We start from the raw sequence: 19,826 nt of genomic DNA on the forward strand, positions 1-19,826 counted from the left end.
GAGCATTCCGGAAAATTATCAGATCGCACCGAAGCAGGTCCTCTGACCTATCCAGATGACGCTGACAGTGATAAGACCATTCCTGGACGCCTTGAATCCATAGGTCGCACTCGAAGCAATATTCTGCATGACAGTTTTCTCCCATTTGGGATACCCGATGCTTATAGCATTTATAAAGATGCGTCCACTGACGATGCGGCCGAAGTCTGATTCTATAAGCACTTGCCGTAACACAGTGAATGGTCACATACCTTTGCATCGGCATTCCACAGACGCATTTTCCATTGACGGGTCTCATCCCAGACCTGTACGCAACAGAGCTTTCGCGCGTGCAAAGGACTTCTAGAGCCTTAAGGGCCTCACGGCCAGTATCGCTCCGCAGCGTCCCACTTAGGGGTAGAATTTGAGCAAGCCTGTCCCGCTCCGGCATTACTCTTCTGACATAATGAAAAAACGTCTGCTCGTGGATGGTACCCACTTGGGTTGTGGACCGTCTCGGTTGAGCTTTTTGTATCCGACGAAGCTCTTCCGAATATAGACTTTGCTTTTGATTATAGATGCGGTGTTGTTGTAGCTGAATCTGCCGCTTCTCCTCAGGGCTCTGCAAGCCTAATAGTTGTTTGCTGAGTTGTTGCATGGAGTTGTCGAGAGAAATTATGTCGCTCCGCTCTTGGAACTCGAATTCGGCTTTGGCTGGCAAGGATTGCCACAGCTGTGGATGGCGGTACATTCCCATGCTTCGTCTATTTTGAATATGCTCATGTCGTGTTGAAACTCCAAGATATGTTGCTGGTCCATCAACTTCGCTTAGCGGGTGTGCATACGATCTGCCAAATGTATCTTGACGGATGTGGCCAGCATATTTCATTCTTGCAGTCACGGAATGATTCTTATCTGTACCAGCATTGTTAGTAGACATCGACACTCACTAGATAACATTCGTCCTACCTGCTTCCATCAAGGCCCAGCGCCGACAAGCACGACCGGTAACATTACGAGTATATCCACTCCTGTGGCCTAGCTCCGCAAACTCCTTCCCAAAAGCATCTGCTCCCCGAGACCTCCCTGTGGAGAGTTTAATATCCTGTTCGTCGTAAGGGCGAAAGACTGGAACATCCAAGACCTCCGGCTTGAATTCGATAGTTGTGATAACCTTTTCTTCAGGCCCGCACGCTATAGATTCTACCGTGTCGAGGATCTCCTGGGCTGACTCATAGTCACGAAAGGCCCTGTCAGCGGAAGCCATAGGAATAAAAAACATGAGGAAGTTGAAAAAAAGCGGGAGCTCCTCTCGATAGATCTCATAGAATGCATGGATCGGAAGCTCCCACCTTTTCTTCTTCCAGTATCCCTTCACGTAGACTCGAGAGTATGTCAGAACGAGCATTCTTACACCGTCCACCAATTCAATTGTGAGGATAAAGTGCTGCGCAACCATTAGCATGATATATTCAACCAGTATCCCATACATTACCTTGTAGCATGCTGCTATCGCGTGCGCTCCGATATCCTCATCCTCCCCTTCGTGTTTCTCTTTCCTGGATAAGTCCCGCCGAGCGGTCGACTCATGCACTTCTCCGGACCGCGCTGATGTGAAACAGTAGATGAGAATCGCTGCACTCAGCTGCACTCTTGTTCGATCGGGACATGTTCCCCTGTACTCTTTAAAATCTCGACACCACAGTTGAGTCATGAGAATGGTGAGATCATTTGGTGAGAGGCCATCTTTGTCCATCTCCTCCTCACAAAGGCCTACTTTTTCTTTCAGACCTTGCTTTATCCACTATAATCCCAGTTATTTGTGTTCAATGGCCACGGGTAGAAGGATATGCTGACCTCTCGGACGGTCGTAGAGATGGTTTCCGGCATATTGTAGCCTCGTCGTAGAAGTAGCCCAGCCTCAAAATCTCTACGAAACCCATCAACGGTTTCCACTGTCGGCGGTCCCTTGCTTCCAAGTCGCCCCTTCATATTTTTAGCCACGAATTCCAGAAACCCTTTGTAGGATCTAATATCAGGCGGAGACACGGCTGTTGGATGCAGAGCAAGGAATCTGCGATCTGTCAGTCTCTAGTCTCTGGCTCTGGCAGGACGCGTACAACTAACTTGTCAAATCTGCAAAGAGCCCGATCGTACTTCCCTTCAGTGCGTGGGAGAACCGCTCGAGTTAACTCGGAGTTGTCATGGTCATCCAGATTAATTGTCTGGTCGAAAGTTGATACGCCTCGTCCTGCCATATCGTCCACGTCTCAGTATGCAGTAATAGCAGTAATAGCTCAAAGGTGATGTTGGTTTAAAGAGAGAAGACCGACCACCTAGAGGTCAAAATCTTTACGCTTACGGGGAAGGGGGTTTGGTGCTACTTCTTGGTCTCATCCTCCTACTAGCTCGGGTGTATAGTATTCGGGTGGGTGAACAGGGGCCTGAATTGCCCTGAAGGAAGACTGAATAGGGCGGCAAGCCGCTCACGCAGCGCCTGGTGAGCACCACCATACTTAGGCTGTTGTATGTTTTTATCTATCTCTTATTTTTATCTTGATGTAGTTGCTGGTCGATCCAAAGTCGCCAACTTTCAATGTAACGCCTGGAGTGGTTGTTATGGTTGATGGGATGGCAGGTATAGTATGATCACTACTGAAGTTTATGTGCCAGCAGCTACACTGGAATACACTGTTTGCATGGGGAGATAGCTGCTGACAAGCCAAAAGAGCACTTTCATTGCTTTCATCGGAACTCACAGGAATAAGCCGCATTTGTCCTTCTGAGCGGAAATTTGTTCTCTTCTCAGGAAGGTTGCAGCCAGCGATGCGCTCATTTCTCTGTGTCAATTCTGCCCAGAGTTAGACAAATAAAGATATGTGTATAACATATGCCACAATATCTTGCTGGAAGACACCTCTGCTAGAAAGAGGACCGGAGTTAAGAGAAGAGGGACTGAGACCAATTAGCCAAATCCCTAAAAATTGTCTTCCAGCACATTGTTGTGCCATTCATCCACAAGTCTTTGTACAGAAAATAGTCGGACGGTCCCCATATTAGCGGGAAAAGCATCTATAGTATCTATGACAAGCCAGTATGAAGTAGTGACATGGTGAGCTCGCTACACCTACTCTAGAGCACTATCTTCCACTACGCTGGCCACGGCTTGATTGAAGCCAACGGCGGCTCTATGCAGAGCCAACTCCTTCTCTGTGACTGGATGGACTGGCTGTTGGCCCTGAATACTTCTTCAAATCAAGATATATCATCAAGCAGCATGTGATATTGGGCTTTTACAGCGACAATCACTCTGGGCTTTTTAAAGCATGTCATAGACGTCAACTGACGGCCAACAATTTCAAACTGTTGTTGTTGTTCGACAGTGATACTAGCCTGATGAATGGTTTCCTATGTCTTGTGTTCTGCGGCATCTACGACTCTTATAATAACCATAAGAATGATATAGCGGCAGAAATACACAGCAACTACAGGAACTAATATATAAAGGAGCTTCTTTATATTAGTGCTGCTGCTGTTTTCAAAAGCATACTATAGGCACAAGTTCTCTCCCTAATTGGGAATATACTTCAGATCTGTAATATAAGCATTAAGGGGGACTTGTTAACATACTCTATGCTATAATTTATGTTAATTAGGCCATGGCTAAAATTAGCAAAATAGCGATTATTCTAGAATTAATAAAGAAAGTTTCATTGTGCTCAAGGAGCTCTGGGTCCCTAAGCTGTTACTTGCATACTGATGAGGCTTAAGCAGTTAGAAATTGTTAATGGGACTTGATGAACTCAAATTGACGCCGGAATCCCATGAAATGCAAGTAAGCTAGTGTGGGATGAACGGTTCCTGCCGTCCTACGCTATCTGGAGTGTGGTCCACTCACGCAGGAGAGACCATATTCAACTTCACACCTCTATATTGCCGAGAAACTTGGTCTATCTAACAGTTCTAGAGAATAAACTAACATCCAGGGGTATCGGATGCCAACTCCTTCACCACATCTCCATCACGCCAGGAAAAGCCACAATACACGAAGGGGAAAAGAGGAAGAAAGATAGGTCATAACTGAATGCATTCGTTGGCAACCAGACAAAAAGTAGATGGAAGAAAACCAAAGAGAATTAAAAAGGTATAATTCAACCCAGTCGAAAGAGGTGAAAAAAGAAGGGAGAAAAGCAATAATATCACCTCCGTAAAAGGCTGGAACGCCGTGATCGACTGCTATCAACGCTTGACCGATGCGGCGTCGATGCGTTTCTCAAGAGTACCCTTATAGCGGGTGATTGAGGAATACCGGATAAATCTACCACGACTGCGTTGTGATCCACAAGTAGTTTCACGGCCCTGAGGGAGCCATCTCTCACGGCACATTCCAGCGGTGATCTTCCAAATTTATCCGCCTGGTTGACATTTGCCCCGGCGCCAACCAAGGCCCTAAACTTATCCTCCCAAGAGTCATTGTCCACAAAGTTCTTGACCAGAGTCATCAGGGGCATTTCCTCGTTGAACCCTTTCATCGGAACGTCAACGGTCTGAAACGATGTCTGAAACGATGGAATCAACAGTCGGATAAGTTCCGCGCTGGCGGCAGACCAGGTTGCGTAATGAAGACACGTCAATCCGTCATCGGAGTAAGCCCGGCAATCCGCTCCTTGCTCCAAAAGCAGCTTGGAGATGTCCTTGTGACCGTTGCGTGTTGCTATCATCAGTGGTGTTTCCCCCTCTGCGGACCTTGCATCGACCCTGGCGTTCGCTTCCAGCAGACGCCGAACGACTGGCGCATTTCCCAGACGGGCGGCAATTCCTAAAGGGATATTCCCTTGGCTGTCGGGCTTTTCGATGTCCACATTCTGACTTAAACATCTCTCAATGCCCGCCAGATCGCAGTTTTCTATCGCAACAACCAAAGCATTCGTCAGAACAGCGAGACCGAGGCTGTACAGGGACGTCGGATCGGACACGGATGAACTGGGCGATCGAGACGAAGGCGGGCCTGCGGAAGGATATTCCGAATTCGAGTCCATCGAGGAGATCGACTGAAGAGGTGTATGCAGGGATGTATGAAGGACCGATCTGAGTTCTCCCAGGAGTTGTTGGACTACACTCGCCTCTGGCCGATCGTTCTTGTTAATGCTCAAAGTACGCAATAGCATGTTAGCACAACCATTCAGAAACTCGTCACTGTAGTTCAGATGGTGCTTTGGTAGATCCCTAATCCAGTTGGCGATGTGAGGATTCAGCACTGCGGGATCCCCTCTGTTGAAATAATCATGGCGACCTGCATAATCTGTAATCCCATCATCGTCCTTCCGTCGGAGTTCATCTAATCTTTGAAGTCCCTGTACCCCGTCCAGCTTAAAGGCAAGAACCCTGACCAAGATACAGCCAAATGACCATATATCGCTGCTTCGACTGATTCCAAGACCATGGCAAACCTCTGGTGCCTGATAAGTACCGCGCATCCGCTGGAGCTGCGTCATCGTCTCGGTGACGGACTCCATGGGAAGACCATCTCCGCTACCCCGGCGCTCTACGCGGCTAATGATGGAGAGCCCGAAGTCAGTGATCATCCATTTCCCAATCTGAGGCTGTCTGGATGTGTCATGTTTCATATACACAAGGATATTGGCGGGCTTCAAATCCGTGTGGCAGCCGTGGATGTTATAGCCGAGCCCTGTATGCAGGTGAGCCAGCGCACCGGCCAGACTCATCAATTCTTCGAGCAGCTCGCTCATATCGCACTTGGCTGGTGGCAGCAGTGCCCCACTCAGGAATTTGTCGAGGTCCATTTTCGCCAAGGGAAATAAAATGTTAAACTGGCTCCCAATGATAACAGTTGCGAGAGGGAGGACGATGCGTTCATTGTGATTGTCGCATGCACGAAGCGCTCGGAGGTTGAAAAGCTCTCGCTCGTAGTCTGGTTTGGACTTGAACAGTTTGCGAGCAATACTTTTCTCGGTCTAAATGGGGCAATGCAGTTAGCTGGACGATCATTGACATATCCACGAGGCTCGTACCGAGTGAAGTATCTCCCCAGATTGGTAATGCCTGGCAGCGATTACCTCTTTGGTGACTTTTCCAAACCCTCCACTTCCGCAGGCTTCGGATCTGCCCGCCAGAAACGGTAACCTCCAGCCATCCTCCCGCTCCAAATAACTGCCTTTCACAATATCAATCGGGCAGAAAATATATCGGTTATCATAGAACCGAGATCCGGCCCCGGGGCCTAGGAAATTGTCAGTTGTCAGGCTCTGTAGGTCATATTTCGGGATGTGACGATCCGTGCGATCCAATTTTCGATCAGCGCCCCGATGCGAGAAGAAGATCTCGTTAAAGTGCGACCAGTCATCCCAGTTCACATAGATCAGGATAGAAATTGTCTGTAAGAAATCTCTGCGGATGTCTTCGACGAACGACGACGAGGGGAGATGCAAACTCTCGTGGAAGGCGAATTCCTCGAGTACGTTCGGGGTCCAAATCCTCGCGAGGCGGTTGCGGGGCGCGAATCGCCCTGCCCCAGCGTCAATCGCGGTACACAGTTCTGTTAAAAGCTGTTCTCGTAGTCTCCCAGGTCGGCGACGTCGAAACATATATTCCATTTTCCCACGGAGTTGGAGAGTCACTAGATGATGGGGCGGAAATACAAGTCGACTTGGTGAATCAGAGCCAGCACAGAAACAGCAGATGAGACAGCAGTGATCATATATACGTACGATACCGATTAGCGTCGTAGTCCATGGGGTGCTCGGGGGGGTGGGTGCGCTCCAGTTAGAGGTTTCTCGACGGTGATGATGCCTGGAAGGGAACCAGGAAGGAAGCTGAAGGAAAGAAGAGCATTGAGAAGAAGTTTACGTAGGCAGCTCATCAGCCACTACCCCACTGAAGTGTCCGTTCGCCCCATGGGGAGAGTAACGGAACTAATAGACACTAAAACCTCCCCCGGCGCGTACATGGACGGATAATGTTCTACTGTTGACTACTAGTCCGAGCTGGCTGACTCAAATTTTGCCCTGGTCAATCATATCCAAAAGAATCAGTAGTATGGGGTCAACAAGGTAGGATTCGAGGGAACTATTTGACATGAGACGCTCAAAAGAAAACCATCGAGTAGAAGTACATTACGGATAACCGGGACAAGAAGAAAACCCGTATCAACCTATCCTGACTCAACAAGAAGATTCTGTATTTATTAATTTAACATAATCGGTAAGCGAGCGGACCATCTCAGTATTCCATAGAAGAGGACCCTTAAGACTTCGATATCCCACGCAAAGATAGATATTGTAAAGTATAAGTGAGATATATAATATAACTAAGTATAAATGGTTCAGGAATTATTTTTTAGAAATTTTTAGGATTACTTGTCGTGTATAACCTTGAACTTATTCAGAGAATAAAAATAAGCTCTGTAATTTATATTACTTGACATATCAGTAATTATTAAAAGCTCACATGAATATTAGACAGTACCGTACCTATCATAAGCTGTATATTTTATTACGAAGTTTCTAATAGGTGCTGTGGTGGAGATGCCGAGGTGGCCCACTGGCCTACATGGCACGGCCCGCGGTCGCTTACAAAATTCCGTTATCAAACATATCTGGTCATCCATCCGGAGCTCGGCACAGCCATTGACACGAACCCTCCACCAATGTTATACCATAGAAAGAAAAGAAATACAGTTATGTCACATCCCAGTTGCACCAAAATGAACGCCCCCTTATTCAAAGAGAACTCTCTATTCTGTCCAATGAGATCTCCGTCTCTTCATCTTCCTCTTCTCTGTCTTGTCCTCTTTCTTGGCGGTTTGATGGACGGCATCTTCTCTTCACAGCGGCAGGGAGATGCTCAAATGCATGTACAGAGGTCTTCGTATTGACTGTCACCTTCATCAGTACATATACAAGAAAATGGGAGACAAGAGCAATTCATACAAATAGAATTCATCTCTTCCAGGCTAATTTGCGCGGTGCCAMTTGGGACCAGGAAAAACACGAGGACAAAGGCGAGTGCATTGAGGCCGCTATACAGGTTGGTAAGAACATTTCTGTTGATCATGGCCGACAAAAGGGGGTCGTACCTGAAGAGGAACAGCAGGTTTGACTCGCCGAAGAGACGGGCTATTCGAGCATTGGGGTCGTTCGGGGAAAAAATAGTCGTCAACCGTGGCACGAAGAGGATCAAGAGACTCATACCAAGGAAATTCACCATGACACTGAAGCTCATACCAACCTCTACAGATTTCAATATCAGGAACTTGCATCATCGGTCCGATTGAGCAGCCATGTGCTTACCTCGAAAAGCCAGGGGAAACACTTCGGCACTGAAGGTGAATGGGACGGGTCCAGCACCAATCCCATAGAAGAATGTGAAGATAACAACCGTAAAGCCAGCAACCAGGCCCTTCTGAGCCTCCTGGGGCCTAATGATACGGAAAAAGCCACTGGTCGCCAGAAGGGTGAAGAACATTCCGCCGAGAGAGATTAACAAAAGAACCCGACGGCCCCTCCAATCGATAAATTTGTAGGCTGGGATTGTAAATAGAAAATTGGCCAGCCCGAAGCCTGGCTGGCATCAGTCCGCCTGGTTATGTGTCGGAATATTATCACTTACCGAAGTTGAGCCAAGCAACAGTGTCGTCCATTGGATCTCGACAGTCAACAATATCGGCCACATCCGAGGCTCTGCGTGAATGTGAATTACCATCACCGGGGTTGGAGGCGACATAGCGAAACAGGGCCGAGGAATAAAAGGAAAGGACGTTGATCTGTAACCGAGGTTAGAGTCGATCATAGATATGCTACAGAACACTCACGCCACAAAGCTGCTGGGACGCCATCACCAGGAACGCCGCGACACAGGCTCGGCGGTTGCGTGGGACAGTAAAGAGAGCCCCTACTCTCTGGAAGAAGGTCTGGGTCTTGACCTTTTGCTGGTACAAATCTGTTCTCCACCATTGCTCTGGCCGTTTACCCTCGAACAACTCAGTTTCTATTTGCAGTTGGCTATGGATGTAATATAGGTCTCTGGCCGCTTGAATGTCAGACCCTCGCAATTGACGGAGACTGCTAAATGCATCTGCGTAGGCGCCCTTTCGAATTAGAAAACGTGGGGACTCTGGGCACAGAAAGACCAGGACGAGGAGGATTAGTGCCGGGACTGCGGCACTCCCTAAAAGCCCTCTCCAGCTGCGTCCAACTATCCAGTAGCATGCGAACCCCACAGAAATCCCACTAGCAGATAGTTTAGTAGATGGGCAGACAAACGGCAAAGGGCCTGGTATTTATGGGATTTGTACTTACAACGAGTCGAATAGTTGCCACATCATCAGCAGCCGGCCTCGCAGGTGATCGGCTGCTGCCTCCGCTGCGAACACAGGAGCAATAGAAGCTTTTGCGCCAATCTAGAGAGAGCCATTTGTTATTCCGCGTCACAATGATGTCGTATATGTATCGTACCCCGATTCCAAGTATTAGGCGACACGCCAGGATCTCCCCCCAGTTAGTACATCGTGCGGTCCCTATAGATTTAGATTAGTGTGCCACTTTTTTTATTAGCTTTCGCCGAATTGACATACCAAGTACAGAGGCGGCACAGAATAACGCCGATATAAAAAGTGCAGGCCGGCGGCCAAATCTGGACTCCTGTAGGGGATCACTGAGCCATGTTCCGCTGTATGTTTTGTTAGTCCATACAGGACATACAGCTCCGGAATCTGACTCACATAATACTTCCTGATATCCATGGCGCTGCGTCAATCAAGCAAGTAATATACATTTCACGTAGGGAGACAGTGGCATCTGTTTTCTCCGATTTGAGAAGTAGCAGGCACTGCCAGCCACGCGAACTTGCATTGATGGTTGACTGTTGCCACCCTCTTGCCGCGGAGTTAGTGTGTACATACCAGGGGATAAAATACCAGTTGGCACTCTTACTGGATGACAGCTGCGCATGCAGTTGTGAGAATGGTTACCTTCAGCTCCTTCGTCTGCTGAAAGAATCCCGACTGCGCCTCGGATTGTATGGCGAGCTTTTCGGGGGCAGTAAGGTCACAGGTCTCTATATTCGTCGCGTCCTGTGCTATGAGTGCCCCCTTAATAAGGACCTCAAGATCGACCACCGGCCCAAGTTTGTGGTCGCGGTGAAATCTGCGGACGTCTTCTTTAAGCTCGCCGGGTGTCCGCTCCCTCAACGGATTGGGATTGCTAGATATGGTGGTGGTTAGCATAATACAGAAGCATGGTACTTGAGGATATTTAAAGTATTATAGAAAAGCTGAATGCTGAGTCCAGTCCAAATGAGAAAGGAAAGGACATTTACCGTCGCTCCACGTAGACCCCAGTTGTTCCAGTCATGCCTACAAAAGACAAACGTGCAATGACGGATGTTTTATGGATGCAAGGAGGGAATAAGCTAGTTTTAATGCAACTATAATTTGACAGCAACAAGGTTTTAACACTCGTGAAGTATTCTATACTTCGTTCATGCAAATTGATGGGAGGGACCGAATACTTGGCTACACAAAGGAGAGCAGCACTCCATCGCAACCCGCATAGTCCCTGGAATAGGCTACCATAAAAGTCGCCTACACCCGTAGACAGAGTAATGAGGCTGAAAAAGGGCCCATTCACCCACGGAGGAGATAGCAAATTTGGTTCAGGGCCATCGCATGCTCCGCTCAGCTTGAAACATCTTCGTATTATTGATTAATTCGACAAGGGTTGGAAGTAGTACCGGATTGGCTTTGCAGTGCATAACATCTATAGATGTGGAGGTTACCCGCTTTTGATCTTGAGCAGTCATTGACGTAGTCTTTTCGACAACAGTTGGTTCAATGGTCGCACGCGGAATGTCCTTGCATCCTTACCTTAGATTCAGATGTTATCTGAATCGGTCAGATATGTTAAATCAAACAGCATTTTTGCGAACATGATAGACGGCCGAGTTTATGATACGCTGGGCTGCCCGGGCGAGAGCCAGATGATCCATGCTATTTTGTTAACTGTGAGTGGTGGATCATATCCGCATTTAGCAATATTCACTAGGTAAACAAAATACGCCACACGGGATCTTTTGAGGTTAGGAACTTACGTTCAATGAGACATCACGGCCTAGTCAATGTTGATGAACCCGTCCCTCACTTGATGGTGGATCTCAAATGAGTCTGAAAAATCAACTGAAAGAAGCAATGGATGTTTTCTTCTTCTTCTCTGCACTCTGGAACCTGGGGACAGTCGAGGTTGTGATATCAGCCGCATGAATATGGGATACTACACCCCTTAGTCCATATGCCCTCTCACGCTCTCAGCCTATCCAGCGGCGCAGCTTCTGCGATATATCATTGGTTGGAATACCCCCCTGTTGCTTGGGTCAGTTGACATGGAATGATGCTCGTCGCGAAGCAATAGGCCGCCTTTTGGTTGCCTTACACCTGTTTGACAATGTGTTCATGCAATGTAGGGCCCTTATTCCTTCGCTTTCCCGTTTCTCCTCGGAATGACGCCAAAAGAGGGGAAATACGAAGTAGTGATGAAGCTGACAGGTTCATGCCTCATCAATCAAGCGGGGATTAAATCATGCACTGATCCTTGGTTCTTAATTTCCCAAGGTGACACGTACACTGCCAAGCGTTTTAGATCTTGCCCGCAGCAGAGTCCGTCGAACCTTGTCTGTATGTTCAACCGTTCAGTCGGACTCACTCTGCTATAACCGCCCCTTCCGGCCCTCCTTTTTGTGCCAGCCTTGTTGGAACGCAGGCGGCTCTTCCCGCGGTGGATAGAAAACTACAGGACTCTCGTCATCGGTCCCGCAACCCACATATCAGACTTTACTCTTTCCCAAAAAACTAGATCCTTCGACCGACTTATCGCCTCTGATCCTGTTTCTAACATCCTTCATCATGAGCCAAACAATCCAGAATATTATCAGCGAGGATGAAACAAGCTACATCMGACAGGAAAAGCTTGAGGCCCGCCTGTACTTGTTATTCGGGTATCCCATCAAAGTCCAGGTAATAAGATCAACCCAGCACTGCCACCCTGAGCTCCGCTGTCTTGCTCACGCCCTGTATCAAAAGCACATCAATGGTCGATACTGTTTTGACGCCCCCAGAAAAGTAACTCCGGTAAGCTACATATTCCTCTTAACTGTCGTGATGCCTGCCTTGGGCGAGAATTGCTGATCCGCGACCTGCCCTCGCCACAGAATGAGATCGCGTAAGCGCTCTCTGCGTCTTATTGGATGCAACTCTGTACCTACTGACACCCGAGTAATGTAGTGACCTTCGCGATTAGACCAGGGTGAAGGGTTGGATGACGCGTACTTGATTTGGTAGCAGTAGGCTGCATATACACCTGTTTCCCTCGTAGATGAAACTTCGTTTAAGGATCTAGTCACTGCAGAGTCTGCGAGCTCGTGTATATACCGTTGCATTTTCCAACTGCGCCACTATGGCGGATGCCCATTCACGGGCGCTAAGTGAGTTTCCAGATCTGCCTTTTACAATGCCTTATGAGCCCCGTTGCCAATTCATCGTGTGTGATCGAACAAGGGGAATAAGGTATAATTAACGTCAGTCCCCGACGATTTCTGGGATTATTCAACTTGACGGCAAAGCAATAGGTCTCTTTCTCAAAGGCAGTTCCTATCAAACTGAACCGTGTGACGTGCGCTGATAATCACTCTTCGCCTCCGATAGTCTCTGAACAAAATATGGCATGTCTCGCATCCGACTACTATGCATCGATTCGACCTCATCTCCGCTATCCAGCTCTTGCTTCTCAGCCGGAGGAGTCTAATATATATGTTTTCGAAACCACACCCAAGGAGACCGTGTATTCGTTTACCAACAGCGAAATATTCGAGACTCATATAGCAACTACCCCGAAGCCAGAAGCCCGCATAGTGTATATTTCCTTTCACTCGTTTCCGATCGCACACCAATTTGACGTTTCCCAGGTCAATATGCTGTCAAAATTCTCTGCGACCTTTAGGCATCACCGAACAGGCCATGCGCAAGCTCATGAGCCTGTACAACATTGATTCCTCTTTCTTCGACCTAGTTGTTTCATTCGGCGACAAGCCACGGAGCTCTGATGCTGGTCATGGGGGCATGAGCGTGAAACAGGGAGACAATGGCGCATACGGTATTCCCCCTTTGGTTCGGCTGGGGTATGTATCCCGCGCTAACTTTGCAGATATGCAATATCTCTTCACCTATGCAGAAGATGACAGCAAGGGAAGAGAAACAGTCTCCTGGAGGATCCGCCAAGTCTGTGTCTTCCATCGATACGACCCGTTGAAGTCGGGGAATCTCTGGATCTTGCTTCATGCAAGCCCTCAATCGAAGCTCCAGCGACAAATCGAGCAGACACTATCAACAAGCCCTGCCGCTCTTCTTGCAGAGTGGTCTTCCATTCATCTGCTAGTTCTGTCCACTTACCTGGGCGGTTGGCGCTGGTGCATTCGAAATCTGGGCGACGAGATCGAAAAGACTGTGCGTTTCATATAAGCCCAGATCATGACTTTCAATTTAATTCGCTGCCAGGTGGATATCGCACTTACTCTGGATCTCTCAAAACCGCGGACAGGGGATCATAAGGATGGGCTTGTTTACCTTCTCAAACAGCAGTACCTGGGCGATAGGCTAGTTCCAGTCGCTTCTCGGGTTGGTGTCGCTTTGACAACACTGCACCGGTTAGAGCAGATTAATTCATTCTTCCACTCGAAGAGATTCTCGAGCGATGATGAATTCCAATCTGTGGCCAGTGAACTAACGTATTATATAACATCCCTTGAAGGACATCTTGAAAGTGTTAACGTGCTAGAACGAAAGGTTCGGGGCATATCGGATCTGGTGAGCTACCCAAAAATTCCGCTGATATATAATGTCGTCCTCGATTCCCTAATCTTAATTGATACAGCTGGCAGTTGCCTTAACGGTGGAAAACCAAGCTGTGACTATAGACATCAACAACAAAATGCTCGATCTCAATAACAAGCTGGTAAAGCTCACCAACAAGTCTCTGGATGAAAATGCCACTGTTCGAATCGTGACGCTGGTGACATTGATATACCTGCCAGCCAGCTTTGTCTCCGTGGGTGCCCAAACCTACCAGATTATCTGCATTCATCCGTTATGATATCCTGACTTTTTAGGCAGTCACTCCTTGGGATGAACCTCTTTGACTACGGCTCCGGTGGCGATTTCCAGATATCGCATCAATTCTGGATTTTTGTTGTCCTCGCCGGCCCACTGACAATATTAACTGTCGGGTCCTGGTATTGGCTTACTCGGCGGCGGCAGCGTTTGCGGGATAGAAATCGGGGGGCAGACTTGGTTTGATTAGAAGGATAAGAGACGTATAAAGGCCATGGGTTGTCTATAGTGGCGTTTTGCCTTTCCTTAGATTCCTACACTGATTGTTATCTCGCTTTGATTGCTGCGTACGGTGAAAGACTAGACTGCCTTGTCTCTGTCCTTTTCTCTTTTATCTTTCGACATGATTTGATGATATTGTATCCTGTAGCGATACATAACTGGATTATATATGTTCAAATATCAATATAGGTTGGATCAGTAAATATCTTAGCACCCAGAGGCCCTTCAGTCCTTAGCAGAAAGGGAAAAATTTAGGGTAGGGAACAAATAGAGGGAGGGGGAAAAGGAAAAAATGAGCCCTATAAGAAGCCAGGATAATATTATGGGATATTATTTAAGTCTAGTATCCTAAAAAAAGAGTTTTAGTCGTATACAGTTTAATGCACAGTAATATCTTTACCAGAAGGATGTGATTTACTTACTATCCAACGCCTTGTGGCTCTCAGAGAAATGATGGGCTTCGGGTCAGGTCATGCAATGCGAATACAGCGGCTGCGCTACGCATACTGCAGAGTATTTGAGCAAAAGAAGGAAAGCCATGGCTAAGGACTGATGGCGCAACACTAGGTGTTTCATATTTCACTCAAACCTCCAAGGCAACTGATTTAGCGCTTGGTCGATCATATCCGCATTCCTTCACAGTGCGAGGGCTGCTGGAGGTGATGCCTGCTCCAGGCCACTGATGTTTTCTCCAAACATCAGCATGTCTCTAAGCTACACCCTGCTAGTCCGACCCTGTCATCCACATCCAAGAGAGCACCCGAGTATTGAGTCTATTGACCGCGTTCAAGCCCCACGCCGTCTGGCTAGTATTTGGGTGGGTGACCACCGGCGAATCCTGGCTGCTTCGGGTGGTAGTTCACCCACCTGAATATTCTTCACCTAAACACCACCTAAACATACACGGCAGGGCAGGCGGATTTAGCAGTGGCGGACATACAAACCAATTTTTGCTTTTTCCGGTTTGTCCCACTGGCTTGCTGTAGATGAGAGCCTTGGCCCCTCAAGGGCATATGGACCATTCAATTGATCGCAGCCTCTCAACTGCCAAGCGCCTGAGAGTCTATCATTTGCTGTATGCACGCCGCTCAGTGTGACAACTTATTAAATCATGCGCGACATTGGAAGAATCCACGCAGAAAGTCCACGGCGTGTCACAGTGTCACGTGGCAAAATACGTGTTCGCCACCTCTTGGATGACGCTGGACTGCTGGAGGACGATGCGACGACAGTCCCCAGCCTGTCATGCCTGCAACCAATGTGACAGCCATTCAATCCCTCGGCTACCTTCCAGCCTTTCCCTCTGACGGTTCATTATGTACTTTATCTGAGCAGGTACATCTCAATAAATAACAACATAGTCCTTAGGAGTATCAGGTTCTTCAATTATGGAAGACCATAAGGGCGAACCTATCACCTTGGATATCATCCAGGGTGGTCGGCCTTTTCCCCAGTCCGGGTCATGGAACATGGTCGATCTTTCAGCTGCGCCCATCAAAGGCACACTTGGCGCTCTTTCCCGGTATAGCGCGGCGCGAGTTAATCCGTACGCTGTGATGGTTGGTGAAACACTTTGCTCCATTTTCCAACTCAGTCCAGACGGAAGGAAGAGGATAGACACTGCTGTCGAGAAACTCAAAGTCGTTGGAACGCTGGGCAAAACCCTCGAGATCGGCTTCTCTGTAGAAGACGTTGTGAGAGCGATGTCTAAGACAGAACGGGGCCGGATATGCATGGCATTTTGTGCAGCATTGAAAGAATGCTACTCTGATGACATGGCAGTGGAGATCCTTTTAGAGATGGCAAGGCTTGTCAAAGCGGACGGGCAGCTTATGCCGTCTAGTCAAGCTTGGAAGGAACTTTTGACCGCTTGCGCAGGCACATTGGCTTCTTCCGCCTTCCCCTTGCTAGCGGAACATTACATGCAGCTACCAAAAGACGACCGCAGACTTGGCGCATATCACCGATTCGACTCTTCTTCCGGGTCCGTTCGCAGTTGTTCCAGTCCAATGTCGATTGCTAAAGCGATCTTTGGTCTTGCACGGGTCACCAAGGGAGATAGCCAAGCTGTCACTTTCGTTGGTGGCAATGACACAGGGTGGCTTGCTGCTGTTGCGCAATGGTTTTTCGAGCTGAGATTGGTCATATACTTGGAAGACGATAATAAGGAAGAGCTCTGTCACAGGGATTGTGATACAGTTTTCCATCGTAACTGTGACCCGGACGATGCCCAAGTTCGCATTATTTTCAAGAAAAATAATGGCAAACAAAGGCAGTCTTTGACGACCGTTGGTCATACCTTTTCACTTGACGATATTTCTAAGCTCTTTTTGGAAGAAGGTCGTTCGAACGCCTCGATGTTGGTATCCGGACGCCTCGAGTGGAAATCGGCCTTGTCTTCTGCATTTGCTTCGGATTTCAAAAAGCTGATCGGACTTCGTGAGAGCCTAGGGACTACGATTGGAGGAGCAGCGAGACTGTTCAAGGGATTGGTCGAGGCCGATGGATTCTTTCCCATGCGATTCCGAGCTGCATGCACTAGCTACTGTGACGCTTCGTACGGTCTCGGCTTCATCAGGAACACATTGCACTGGTTTCCAGAGCTCTCGCCGGTAAAAGAGTTTATGGAAAATTCCGCATCACTGAAAATGAGCGCTGCTCGGAGGGAATATGAATCCTCGATCGGGAAGCTTCGAGAGATGTGTGGGTGTCTCACGTGTAATTCTACCTCGACAGGGCACGTTATACCTCCGCTGGACGAAGACGCAGAAATGACACCTGCTCCTGGAAGTGAAGAGGAGGAAGCGGATGATGACGATGATGATAAGTCTATTCAGGACTGGGACCCTGACCGCTACTGCTTGGTTGTACTTGTTGAAACCATCATTTGTCTCTCCCGTGCGCTGGCAAATGTCGCTCTCGAGGATGCAGCTCTTCGCCCGGTGCGGAGCGGATTCGAAGCTGCCTATGGTCGACAGCTAGATCAGAGGCGGTGTGCTCCTGGAGGTCTACGAGAGCTGAGAGAGATCGGACAAATMGCGTTTTGCCTAGATTTCGACCGGAATTTCTCCTTTGGATCTCTGACAGACAGTGAGGATGTCCTCGATGCCCGGATGAAGATAATCTTGGGTCTTTTCACTGGCAGGGAAGTGCATACTCCCGGTGGGCGTTTCTCTGCAATTTGTCTCAACGGCATTACGGCTTTTTTGGGTTTCCTGCGGAATCCTAGCTGTAGCAAAGAAGACATGTCGCGAATTCATCTGATTCCTGGACGTATTACTCATGATGGGAAGAACTACACGAAACTGATCGATCGCGTTCTCCATCAGCCCCCGGCAACCAACTTTGATCTGGCGGCTCAAACCACGACGATGCACGACCCAGATTGGCGTATGTCACTGAGTGTCCAGGAAACATACACCGCTCTGGAATGCTTGTTAGAACTTCAGAGAGGTGAAGCCACTGAATATGTGTCACCTCTTCGTGCTGGTCCAGCCAGCTTTGTCTCTCAGCTGTCTGGCCAAACTGGCCTTGTGTCATGTAAGTGCACAATTCAACCACGACTTTCGAAACCTTGTTGCCACAGTATGGTGTTCCGTCCCGAAGACGTCGAGAATGCAATGTCAACGAAGCAGCCTCTCAAACATGGTGGTAAGACTATTTTTATACTCGATTGCAGGGAGCTTGTTAACTTTATCCCGCCAATTGCTTCCACTACATATCTTGGGCCAGAGTACACGACTTACTTTGTGAAGAGAGAATGCACTACATGCTGTATTAAGGCCGCACTGAGTGTGGATCGACCGGAGCGTCGCGAATTTTGCTTTTTCTTCCTTCCTCTTTAAATAGCGATTATGCGGGAAGCTGCCAACACATTTTCCGGTTTTAATTATTTATCTAAATCATTTACCTAGTTGTTCCTCCCGCACGCATTTTACAATTAGGGAAGACGCAGGACGTCATTGGTATATCGGGGCTGGCATTGCTAGCAGGGAATCCTACGTTATTACTATAATTCGTATGATCTGGACAGATCGCCTGCGAGAACTATCCACTCCTGAGTGTTTTCTTACCACTGCTACGCAAGCCTTATAATGCGGAAAGGAACAGATAACAGGGCGCGTCTTGCTCTGGAGGAGAGATAGGATAAATCTTATTTAGCTAGAGAGCGGGCATCAGATGGGAAAGAAACTTACTCATAGCTGGCCATGGTTGAGCTAATGCAGGACGTCAGGGGCGCAGCTGATTGAGTTGGGGTTCATTAATTATGGCTAGGGCCACATTACTGCTACGCTTGACAGGGGCCCGGGGGGAAAGGGGTCAGAGGGGGGAGGGGGTGCTTTGCGCTGTACATGACTACTAAAAGGTTTGTCTGGAAGATAACGGCGCTGGCTAAGACTAAGAGTCCATTCCCAATCACTGGGTAGGCCGCAGGTGGGAACATGATTGATATACAAAACACTAAAAACAAATAAATAAAATAATTTGGTAGGACAAGATCTGATACTTGATTAGGCATAAAGTCTAAAACTATATTCCTTGGTTTCTACTGTACCTGACTCCATGGTATTTTTAGGGGAGTTAGCCTCTAGCTCTCTCCCATTATTCCTATATATAATTACTTAGGTATTCTTACAAGCTTCTAAGGGGTCTATATAACATCACTCTACTTATTTATTACCAGACCTAATATAAGTTAACTTTAGAAGACTAGTAATTTAACTTAGAGCAAAGAAGTTACTGTATATCCTTGCGTCTGGTGGAATAAATTTTAGGTAGTGATGGGAAGTCTAATAGTAGACTGGTCTAGCCCTAGGTCTAACTAATTATACATACCAGTCACTCTCCTGTCAGTTCCGGGCAAGGGTTTTGAGCATTTAATAGCCTGAAACATACCATGGCCCTTGAATAGACATATATATATAAGCATAAAGTGCTTGCCTCATAGATTAGATTCAGATTGAACTGAACACATACGACCATAGGGTGTGGAAAACAGGGCTTCCCGTCCGCTCAGCCGTACTTAAGCCACACGCCGGCCGGTTAGTAGTTGGGTGGGTGACCACCAGCGAATCCCGGCTGTTGTATGTTTTTTGCCTTTCGTTAGTATGCTCTTGATCGTTGGATGATCGATCACCTTGGATAAAAACATGTTGATGGCACATTTGTCGGTGCCAGACCTTGCTTCCTGGTCGATTTTTTCAGAGTCTATGTTGGTTTCAACAAGAGCATTGTATTGCTTTAAACTCTGGCTAGATCAAATTGGATTCTTCGTCTCAGTCAGGTTAGTGCGACATGTGTGTAAGCAGGATCTACTGGAGAGCTGACAGGAAGAAAGCAATTGAAATAGAGCGACGTTGAGTTGATACCAGTACAAGGTTGTAAAAGTACTACCTTGCCCATATATCTCACCTGCTAATCACCCTGTGAGTTATACGCCGCCTACATCCTA

General features: G+C 47.8%; 5 protein-coding genes and 1 non-coding gene across 6 annotated transcripts; 3 read left to right on the forward strand and 3 right to left on the reverse strand.

Annotated features, from left to right (window-relative positions):
• Positions 1-18: 18 nt before the first annotated feature.
• Positions 19-2,237, reverse strand: Asppvi_005886 (uncharacterized protein; the record flags this gene model as incomplete). Its single annotated transcript, XM_043301798.1, has 6 exons — positions 19-160; positions 252-894; positions 949-1,426; positions 1,475-1,783; positions 1,837-2,053; positions 2,107-2,237. The coding sequence occupies 6 exons, from the start codon at positions 2,235-2,237 to the stop codon at positions 19-21; spliced, it is 1,920 nt and encodes a 639-aa protein (XP_043157733.1).
• Positions 2,238-4,178: 1,941 nt separating this feature from the next.
• Positions 4,179-6,593, reverse strand: Asppvi_005887 (ankyrin repeat and protein kinase domain-containing protein; the record flags this gene model as incomplete). The annotated part of the gene is made up of 2 exons (XM_043301799.1): positions 4,179-5,954; positions 6,012-6,593. The coding sequence occupies 2 exons, from the start codon at positions 6,591-6,593 to the stop codon at positions 4,179-4,181; spliced, it is 2,358 nt and encodes a 785-aa protein (XP_043157734.1).
• Positions 6,594-8,256: 1,663 nt separating this feature from the next.
• Asppvi_005888 (uncharacterized protein) lies at positions 8,257-10,349 on the reverse strand (the record flags this gene model as incomplete). The annotated part of the gene is made up of 6 exons (XM_043301800.1): positions 8,257-8,522; positions 8,608-8,761; positions 8,810-9,227; positions 9,297-9,397; positions 9,968-10,199; positions 10,315-10,349. The coding sequence occupies 6 exons, from the start codon at positions 10,347-10,349 to the stop codon at positions 8,257-8,259; spliced, it is 1,206 nt and encodes a 401-aa protein (XP_043157735.1).
• A 2,356-nt stretch (positions 10,350-12,705) lies between these two features.
• On the forward strand, positions 12,706-14,135 carry Asppvi_005889 (uncharacterized protein; the record flags this gene model as incomplete). Its single annotated transcript, XM_043301801.1, has 4 exons — positions 12,706-12,899; positions 12,952-13,489; positions 13,541-13,849; positions 13,917-14,135. 4 exons carry the CDS (start codon positions 12,706-12,708, stop codon positions 14,133-14,135), a joined length of 1,260 nt encoding a protein of 419 aa, XP_043157736.1.
• Positions 14,136-15,762: 1,627 nt separating this feature from the next.
• Asppvi_005890 (uncharacterized protein) lies at positions 15,763-18,219 on the forward strand (the record flags this gene model as incomplete). The annotated part of the gene is made up of 1 exon (XM_043301802.1): positions 15,763-18,219. The coding sequence occupies one exon, from the start codon at positions 15,763-15,765 to the stop codon at positions 18,217-18,219; it is 2,457 nt and encodes an 818-aa protein (XP_043157737.1).
• Positions 18,220-19,345: 1,126 nt separating this feature from the next.
• On the forward strand, positions 19,346-19,465 carry Asppvi_r0011. Its single transcript, XR_006253299.1, has one exon. It is a non-coding gene; the product is annotated as a 5S ribosomal RNA (ribosomal RNA).
• Positions 19,466-19,826: the final 361 nt, after the last annotated feature.

This window comes from Aspergillus pseudoviridinutans (assembly GCF_018340605.1).
Source record: "Aspergillus pseudoviridinutans IFM 55266 DNA, scaffold_4, whole genome shotgun sequence".
In the NCBI taxonomy this organism is placed as follows: Eukaryota; Fungi; Ascomycota; class Eurotiomycetes; order Eurotiales; family Aspergillaceae; genus Aspergillus; species Aspergillus pseudoviridinutans.